This window comes from Podarcis filfolensis (assembly GCF_964270895.1).
Source record: "Podarcis filfolensis genome assembly, chromosome: 13".
NCBI classification, from domain to species: Eukaryota; Metazoa; Chordata; class Lepidosauria; order Squamata; family Lacertidae; genus Podarcis; species Podarcis filfolensis.
In genome coordinates this window covers 11,077,847-11,088,188 of record NC_139615.1, presented here as the reverse complement: position 1 = coordinate 11,088,188, position 10,342 = coordinate 11,077,847, and the positions used below count along the sequence as shown (strand labels likewise).

The window sequence follows — 10,342 nt, the reverse complement described above, 5'->3', positions numbered from 1 at the left end:
TAATACATTTAATGAAAGATTGTTCAAAAAGTTCCAGCTGGATGAATAGGGCACCTTGATGGGTTCACATTACATTATTCCTGAAAGCACTGCCCTAGTTGCATGAGAGGTATACCAGTCCCACCGTAGTGATGAAGCTGACTTACAAAGCCATAAATAACTTGGGACAACAATGTCCTTCTCCTTAGGAATCATAAGATCCCCTCTTTTTATAGGTATAGTGATGTTTAGTACTGTCCACCTTCAAAGGCTAATCAAAAACAAAATTCTTGTTATCTTTCTGGCATTTGGGGATGGATGTATTCTTATCAATATGGTGTTGTTCTGCTGCATTACTTGACTTCATATTAGTTGCCTTAATTTTTGCTGGTATTTTACTTTCATAGGATATGGTTTATTGTGGTCACAGAAGAATAAAATGTATAATATTCAGGAAATGTACAGGATTTTCCAAGATATCCACCAACGAGTGTTCTTAGTAGATATGACACCAACCTCTCCCTACAAGTGATATTATAAGGAAATGAGAAGCATCCTACTTGTACCATTGAAAGAAGTTATAAATAACATATTAAAGAATAGTGAAATCCCAGAAACATGGAAAGAAGCATTTATCACATTTATCCCAAAACAAGACTCAGATTTGGCGCAGGTCAAAAATTATAGGCCTATTTCCTTGTTGAATACTGATTATAAAATTTTCGCGAGTATATTAGCAAAAAGAATGAAAAAAGTACTGCAAGAATTTATACATAAGGATCAAGCGGGTTTTCTTCCTGGCAGACAGATGAAAGATAACATAAGAAATATAATAAATATATTGGAATATCTGAATGCCAGGAATGAAAAACAAGCTATTTTAATCTTTGTGGATGCTGAAAAGGCCTTTGATAATATATCATGGAACTTTATGTTAAAAAATTTAGAGTATATGGAAGGAATTTTATAATGGGATAAAGGCAATATATACAGAACAGAAAGCGAAGTTGATAGTAAACAACTATACTACAGAAGACATTAAAATAACCAAGGGTACAAGGCAGGGATGCCCATTGTCGCCATTATTATTCATTATGGGGCTGGAAGTTTTGTTAAAATCATTAAGAAAAAATGAAGATATAAAAGGGGTGTCTATAGGGGAAAATGAATACAAAGTTAAAGCATTCGCGGGTGACCTGGTAATGACGGTAGAAGAACCAGTGGAAAGTGTCAAAAGACTCTTAGAAGAAATAGAGCAATTTGGTCGAGTCGCAGGATTCTATCTCAACAAAAAAAGACAAAAATTATTGCTAAAAACATGAATCAAGAATTAATTGAGGAAATGCAACAAAGGACAGAGATAGAAGTGGTGAATAAAGTGAAGTATTTAGGAATATGGTTAACCCCCAAGAACATTGATTTGTTTCAAAACAACTATTTACCTGTGTGGAACCAAATAAAAAGGGATTTGGAGGTGTGGGGAAGACTGAAACTGTCCTTTTGGGAGAGAATATCTACGATAAAAATGAGTGTGCTACCAAAGATGTTATTCCTTTTCCAATCATTGCCGATAATCAAGGGGGCATCAATCTTTAAAGAATGGCAAAAAATAATTTCAAGATATATCTGGCAGGGCAAGAAGCCAAGGATTCAGTTTAAGTTATTAACAGACACGAAAGAAAGAAAGCATCATGCCTCTGTTGGATAAAAGAATGGATTGGATTAAATTAGAGAATGGAGAGTTGTTAGATTTAGAAGGATTTGATAACAGATTTGGTTGGCATGCATATCTATGGTATGAAAAGAAAAAAATTCACAAAGGTTTCGAAAACCACATCTTTCGAAGATCATTGATAGAGGTGTGGGAGAGGTATAAAAATTTGTTGGAACCTAGACTCCCCCACTGGATTTCACCATTAGAAGTGATGAGTGTGAAAAAAATCAATATGAGGGGGAGGTGGACAACATATGGAGAATTGGTAATAAGAGAGGGGGGGAAAGGAAAATGAAAACCTATGAAGAGGTGAAAGAATCTGTTTATGACTGGTTACATTACTATCAGATTAATGAAATGTTTAAAAAAGATTGTAAAATGTGTGGGTATGAAGGTAAAGAATCAAAATTCCAAGCGGAGGTATTGAATAATGAGTATAAAAATCTGTCCAAAATGTATAAAATGTTGCTGGAGTGGCATACAAAAGATGAAGAGGTAAAAGCAGTAATGATACATTGGGCAAGAGATTTTGGTTATAATATACAGTATGATGACTGGATGAAATTATGGAATGAAAGGCTAAAATTTACGGCATGTACTGCGTTGAAAGAAAATGTAATGAAAATGGTTTACAGATGGTATATAACGCCAGTTAAACTGGCTAAAATGTACAAAACATGCAATAAGTGTTGGAAATGTAAAGAAAAAGAAGGTACTTTCTATCATATGTGGTGGGAGTGTAAAAGGGTGAAAGGCTTCTGGGAAATGATATACAATGAATTGAAAAAGATGTTGAAATATACGTTTGTTTAAAAACCAGAGGCCTTCCTATTAGGAATGGTAGGAAATGAAATTAATAAGAGAGACTGTAAACTGTTTCAATACACAGTGACTGCTGCAAAGATACTTCTGGCCCAAAGATGGAAGCAGGAAGAAATTCCAACAGTGGAAGAATGGAGAAGGAAATTGACTGAATATGCAGAATTGGATAAATTGACTGGGAAGATTCGATATCAGAAAGACCAAAAGTTTATCGAGGACTGGGGGAGATTTACAGAATATCTGAAAAACATATGTGATGTACAGACAACGCTTGTTGGTTTTGAAGAGACTCTGTGAGATAGTAAGAAATAGTGCAAAAAAGAGAGTAAGAGGAAAAAGAGTTCTAAAAGGCAATATTATGTTTAGAAATGCGTTAACAAATAGAAATTCTACGAAAGATTGACAGTGAAACTGAGGGAAGTCAAAAACTGAAGAATGAGTGTTAAATTATCTGTTGACTGTATAAAATTGTTGGGAAAATGAATAAAAATTATTTTTTTTAAAAAAACCTCTCCCTACAAGTGTTATAAAGATTATAAACCAAAAGAATATGAAAAATTACTTGTATTTCTCCAGTTCCACTTTGGAGTATTGTTGAAGGCAAAGCTCTCCTGTTCTTGGAGAGAATCCTTGTGTATAAGTATGCAGCTGTGATGACTCCCATAATAGGAATTAATATCTACAAAAATAATTGAGAAATATTCTTTTTATGTAATGGGGTTTGACCCTCTGTAAGATTAGTAAATATGGGATATACAGGATTTATACTCAGAAAATGGGTGCATTGTGAATTCTTGTTTCCACTTGGAAAGGTTTGGCTTTTTCCTTTTTCAGATTTCGTATGGTTCATTTGAACCAGCCACAAATGATCAAATCAAAGTTGCTTCCTTCTACCGCATGGTCCCCAATGAAGATCTTCAGTACAAGGGAATTATCCAGTTACTTCTGCATTTTGGATGGAAATGGGTCGGGCTCATCACTCCAAATAATGAAGCTGGAGAACGTTTCTTGCAGATCATTGAACCAATGCTTTTCCAGAATGGAATCTGTTCAGAATTCACTGAAAAAATTGAATACCATCTGCATTTCACGGGTAACAGACTTCATATGGTGGGTGAAACAAGGATTTTGTTCCCAGCTTTCATGTCAAGCAAAGCTAATGCAGTTGTTATATATGGAGAAAGTACATCTATTTTATGGCTATCAAGTACTATAGAGATAAGGAATACAATTCAACTGATATTGCCTCCATCTAAGAGGAAGCAACCTGGAGGAAAAGTATGGATTACAACAGCCCAAATTGATTTCATATTATATTATTTTAAAAAAATGGTGAAAGTTAATATACAAATGTTCCATGGTGCTATCTCCTTTGCGATTCACTCCAAGGAGATTCAAGACTTCTCAGACTTTCTAAGGAGTGTAAAGCCTTCATGGGCAGATGCAGATGGTTTTTTCAGCGATTTCTGGGAACAAGCATTTGTTTGTTCACTTTCAAATTCCACTGGGCCAGCAGACACATGTACTGGAGAAGAGTTGCTGGAGAGCCTTCCTGCACCATTTTTTGAAATGAGCATGACCGGCCACAGCTACAGTATCTATAACGCTGTCTATGCTCTGGCACATGCCTTACATATTAGGTACTCATCTGAAGCCATCCACAAAAGGACAAAAGGTGGAGACAGACTCTCTTCTCAGAATGTAGAGCCTTGGCAGGTAATGTTTCCTCTTATAAAGTGTTCACCTTGCAAAGTATTCAGTGTTCTGCACTGTGTTGATAATATAATGTGAGTTGGGAATCATCTATAAGTAAATAATTAAAGTAATAAATACATCAAAGATTAACCTTAAATTATTTTATTTCCTATAATGATATTAAGCAGACATTAGATTACACAGACTTTCATAAGTGACACACTAGCAGCAACTACTTGACAAGTTAATTTTCCCCCTAAAAATTTAAACATTTAGAACTGGCACTGTTCCAGTATTTCAGCTGGCATTTAATTAGACCAGTGGTTCCGAATTAGCTAATTACTGAGGACCCTCTGTTTTTCAAAAGCTAAGCCATGGACCCCTGCTTTTGAAAATTTTGATAACTGCAAAGCGATTTTTTGGAGAAAATGTGGGGTAGCCCAGAATAAGCAAAGGATTTTAAGTATACTGGAAAATAGATCATAAAATCTGTGATTTTACCATGCAAAAATGACAAAGATTTAGTTGGAGCGGAGGCAAATTTTATTTTATTTTAGTACAAATGAACAAATTATGACGTTTCTAGCAGCTTCTAAACCTATATCTATGTATTTATCTCTAGCTATCTATTTATGAATATATCTGTCAAACCAGGAACCAGACAGAGGGCCTTCTTGGTAGTGACACCCTCCCTGTGGAACGCCCTCCCTTCAGATGTCAAGGAAATAAAGAACTACAAAGCTTTTAGAAGACATCTGAATGCAGCCCTGTATCAATAAGGTTTTTTTTTGTAATTTTTTAAATTAGTTTTCAATTACAATGATCCAATAATAGCCTCATTATATCAATGCCAAATTACAACACAATTCCTAATATCGATTCAAATACACAAATACATAATTTAGGTGGCCCTCTGTGTGTTAGAATTGATGCTTTGACGATTTACTTTACTTCTGCGTTCCAAAATCTTATTAATTTCAATTATATTCCAGTCATAATAGTAATCCCTTATACAACAGCTGCAATACTGATAACTTCTATTCGTATTAACACATTTAGTGATTTATTAGTCTACAAGTGAAGTTCTCATGCATCCTTATTCTTCCTGTATGTGACATTTAATCTGTCCATGTTGTTTCTTCCTGTCCTTATAAAACATTGTGTCTATTTTTACCGGTTGTTACTGCTATCTGTCATGCCTTGCACGTAGCTGATATTCTGATGTTATTCCAAAAGTTTGTCCCTCACTCAGTCCCGTGCTTCTTTGTTTTTGCAACTTTTGACGATAGCTGCAAATGTTACTTTATCCCAATTTATTTTTTCACTTTATTTCTTTTCACCATTCTCTCAGTCAAGGGAAAAGAGTGATCTGACACCCTGCCAATGCCTTGTATTGGGAAGTTTTTAATGTATGATATTTTATTATGTTTTTATATGTGCGCCACCCGTCTGGCTCAGTTGCCTCAGCCACTCTGGGCAGCTCCCAACAAAATGTTAAAAACACATTAAACCCTTTTTGGACTTCCAAGATGAGATGAATCCCCAATTCATAAGACAAGATTCACTGAAAACCCTCCTTACAGGCAGTGGAATAGTCCTTTAAACTTGATAATCGTTAAAAGCAATTAGAAGTTCTTTTCAGTTAAAATGTAGAGAGCAAGAGGAAGGGATCCCTACACACATATATATTTAGGATAAACATGTGAACCCACCCCGTGCAGAAAGCCATTTGTGCTCTCTCCCTACCCCACACCCCATCAATTGCAAGAGCCCTAAGAAACTGTGTCAGAGGTTTTCCTCCCAGTCCCACCTCACTTGCCATTCAGCGACTCTTTCACAAGTTTTTCCCTTGCCACCAAGCAGGTATTGGTTGCAAGCAGAGGTTGGAAGGTTTACCCTGTGTAATTAACAAGATAAGTGAGTACCCCGGCAGGGGATGGTGCCCCAGACCCCTAATAGGGAACCACTGAATTAGACAATTTGTTGTATGAGGTTAATGGCATAAATTGGCCATGTGTAGTGTATCTCAAGCAGCCTGAAATGACCATTGTGGCCAAGTGCACCATGTTCTGCCCCACATTGTGGGTGTCTGGTGTGCATATGTGATGTCATGCGCTGCATGTGATGTCACACACTGGCAGGAGCCCCAGCCATTCAGAGGGCTCTCTAGGGCATCTCCCAATGGCCTTCAGAGTTTGTAAGGGGCTCCATCAACCCCACCTATTGCTCCGTAGGAGCCCACTGCTGCAGCAGGAGGCAGCGATGGAGCCCATCACAGCAGCAGGAGGGCCTGCCACAGCCCTTCCAGCATGGCCCCCTCATTGAAAATTTTGTGGGTGCCTGGGAACTCAGGGCCCCAGAGAGATGGTGCCAGTGCTTGTAGCTTTCTGCAGTTTCTTATCATCAGATAATATGCATAAAAATGTCTGGCTTCCATGGTAACTCAAACAAACAGAGCCAGGAAAAGATCTTAAATTCTCACAGGAAAACAATTGAATTATTTTGTTGTTGTTGTTCAGTTGTCTAGTTGTATCCGACTCTTCATGACCCCATGAATTATCTTAGTAACACTATTACAACACTTCATAAACCTTTTGATTCTCTTTCCACCTAGCTGCACTCATTCCTGCAGAGGCTCTCATTCAACAACAGTGCTGGGGATGAAATTACATTCAATGAACATGGGGAATTAGCAGGTGGATTTGATATTACAAACCTGGTCACTTTCCCAAATAATTCCTATGTCAGGGTCAAAGTTGGAAGACTGGATCCTCAGGCCCCTCCTGGCAAAGAGCTCACCATTAATGGGGACAGAATCCAATGGCACAGAGTCTTCACTCAGGTAAGGAAATCACTGCCCACAGGTGGGAGAGCATGTAGTTTTGCCACATGAGGTGAAAAGGGAAGTGCTGCCCAACTACTGCTGCCGCTACTTATAATGCTGCTACTAATAATTTTATTAATAAATAAACAAATGAAACACATCACCAGAAAGAGCAATATGCACAGAAGACATGTCACACCAAGAAAGACCAATGGCTATCAGAGAGTGTTGTCCAACATGCTTGTTTGTTGGTAGCTTTCCGGTTAGTAGCATTAGATAGAATGCTAAGCTGACTGTATCATTGTGAATGAACATTGTAATCTTCTAGAGTTTTTCTGATGCTGCTTGAGTCTCTAGTGTTGAGTTGGAATGATAGAAGCACGGATGCACATAGCGCAAAATATGGTCTGAAGCTCAACATCAAAAAAACTAAGATCATGGTCACTGGGCCCATCACCTCCTGGCAAATAGAAGGGGAAGAAATGGAGGCAGTGAGAGATTTTACTTTCTTGGGCTCCATGATCACTGCAGATGGTGACAGCAGTCACGAAATTAAAAGACGCCTTCTTCTTGGAAGAAAAGCAAACCTACAGCATCTTAAAAAGCAGAGACATCACCTTGCCAACAAAGGTCCGTATAGTTAAAGCTTTGGTTTTCCCAGTAGTGATGTATGGAAGTGAGAGCTGGACCATAAAGAAGGCTAATAGGCAAAGAATTGATGCTTTTGAATTATGGTGCTGGAGGAGACTCTTGAGAGTCCCATGGACTGCAAGAAGATCAAACCTATCCATTCTTAAGGAAATCAGCCCTGAGTGCTCACTGGAAGGACAGATCCTGAAGCTGAGGCTCCAATATTTTGGCCACCTCATGAGAAGAGAAGACTCCCTGGAAAAGACCCTGATGTTGGGAAAGATTTGAGGGCACAAGGAGAAGGGGACGACAGAGGACGAGATGGTTGGACAGTGTTCTCGAAGCTACCAGCATGAGTTTGACTAAACTGCGGGAGGCAGTGGAAGACAGAAGTGCCTGGAGTGCTCTGGTCCATGGGGTCACGAAAAGTCGGACACGACTAAACGACTAAACAACATGTGCTGCCTCAGCACATATGGTTCCTACATTTAACATTTCTGACCCTCCTGTTTACTGATAGATCACCTGATGTTACCTGAATCCCCTAAAACATTTTCTTAATATTAACCCCTTCATGTCCCTTTGGATAGGTGCCACCCCTTTCCTTATGTAATGCCAACTGCCATCCTGGTTTTGAGAAGAAAAAGAAGGAGGGGAAGAAGTTCTGTTGTTATGATTGTGATCCATGTCCTCGTGGGATGTTCTCAGATGAGAAGGGTGAGAGATATGCCATATTATATTTTTTTATATGCCATATTAGCATATAAAAGTCATTTTAGAAACTTCTGAGCAAATCGGCAATGGGATTTGCTCTGTTTTATTCTACTATTAACAATAATCTCCCTGCTGTCTCAGTAAAAGCTGCCAGTATGAATAAATTATATTAGCTTTCTAGTGGGTATAACATGAAAATGTGACTTTACCTGTAATGTAAAGATTTCCCATCACTTTATCTATATTGATCTTTGAAATGTTATTAAATATAACGTTCCATGATGTTTAATGCAGTTTCCCATTGCCAGTGGCTCACTGCTGTGGTGTCACATTTTAATAATGCATTTTACCGTTATAAATCACTAGTGTAGCTCCACCCCAAGATTGTTTTGTCCTGATTGTTTTGCACTAAAAATTTTAGGGGGGTGGTGATTGTCTTTTCTCTAAGAACAAGGATTTTGGGGACAGGGTTAAAATCCTATAAAAATCACTCCTCTTGCTTCCAAGATTTCAGCTGTAATATTTCTCTGATTTCATTATGCAGTATCTGTTGTTCTAAGAATATGGAAGAGGATCACTAAAAACATAGTTTCTCCATATAGGAAATGTTAAATTCCATGCATAACTTTATCTTCAAAGTTATCAATTGTCATGCAACCTTTTTTCAGGGTTGGAAACCTGTGCCAGATGTCCTGTGGATCAATATCCAAATGAAGAGCAGAATGAGTGTATTCCCAAGAAACCAAATGTCCTAGGCTTTGGTGAAACTTTGGCCATGGTTTCAACTTTTTCTGCGCTTTTATTCTCTCTGATCACAGCTATGGTACTTGGCCTTTTCATTAAGCACCGGAACACTGCCATTGTCAAAGCCAATAACAGAAGCCTCTCTTACATTCTCCTCATCTCCCTCCTCTTGTGTTTCCTGTGCTCCTTGATGTTCATTGGAATGCCTAATAAGGCAACCTGCCCACTCCGACAAACGGCTTTTGGCATTGTCTTCTCTGTGGCCCTCTCCAGCATCTTGGCCAAGACTATTTCAGTGGTTTTAGCATTCATGGCTACCAAGCCAGATTCCACAATCAGGAAGTGGGTAGGCAAAAAACTGGCTTACTCCATCGTCCTTTCCTGCTCTTTGATTCAAGTAGGAATCTGTGCCTTCTGGTTGGCAACCTCTGCCCCATTCCCAGATGTGGACATGCACTCAAGCAGTGAAGAAATTATATTCTTATGTAATGAGGGATCAGTTCTCATGTTCTATGGTGTTTTAGGCTACATGGGCTTCCTGGCCATTATCAGCTTCACTGTGGCCTTCTTAGCCCGGAAGTTGCCGGACAGCTTCAATGAAGCCAAGTTCATCACCTTCAGCATGCTGGTCTTCTGCAGTGTTTGGTTCTCCTTTATTCCCACATACTTGAGCACCAGAGGAAAATACATGGTGGCTGTGGAGATCTTCTCCATCTTGGCTTCCAGTGCTGGCCTGCTGGGTTGCATCTTTTCCCCTAAATGCTACATTATTGTGGTGAGGCCTGAGCTGAATAACAGAGAGCAGCTGATACGGAGAAAGATGTAAATAACAGTATAGTCTGTCATTTCTGTATTTAGAATCTGTAGACTTGTTAGCATGTTAGCATATCCCTGTGGTTTTTCAAGAAAGGAAGTTACCTGAAATGATCAAAATAACAAAAGAGATTGTCTTATCATTTATGTTCTTGATATCCAGCATGAGGTTTAAATGAACTGGGCTTATGTGTATGAAAGAAATTATGGATGATATCCAACCACTTGAATGCCTACATGCCCCCTTACTCATCTTCTCCTGCATCCAAAGGGATGCCACCTATCTTCCCAAGAATCCCTGAACCTCTCCTGTGGAGATGATGGGGTACAAAGAGAAAAGGAATGCAAGAACTTGAGAAGCTGCCTTTTATTGAGTCCTTTAGTCTATCCAGCAGGGCTGTGCAGCA

At 38.6% G+C, this 10,342-nt stretch overlaps 1 protein-coding gene across 2 annotated transcripts; it reads left to right on the top strand.

Moving 5' to 3' along the window:
• Positions 1-6,292: 6,292 nt before the first annotated feature.
• Positions 6,293-9,969, top strand: LOC310747158 (vomeronasal type-2 receptor 26-like). Of its 2 annotated transcripts, XM_083581512.1 has the most exons (3): positions 6,293-7,052; positions 8,255-8,381; positions 9,047-9,969. In XM_083581512.1, exons 2-3 carry the CDS (start codon positions 8,363-8,365, stop codon positions 9,946-9,948), a joined length of 921 nt encoding a protein of 306 aa, XP_083437638.1. In that variant the 5' UTR covers positions 6,293-7,052; positions 8,255-8,362; the 3' UTR covers positions 9,949-9,969. The 2 variants fall into 2 exon arrangements, with proteins under 2 accessions (XP_083437638.1, XP_083437637.1); XM_083581511.1 differs by lacking the exon at positions 6,293-7,052 and having other exon boundaries at positions 7,621-8,381.
• The last annotated feature ends 373 nt before the right edge of the window (positions 9,970-10,342 follow it).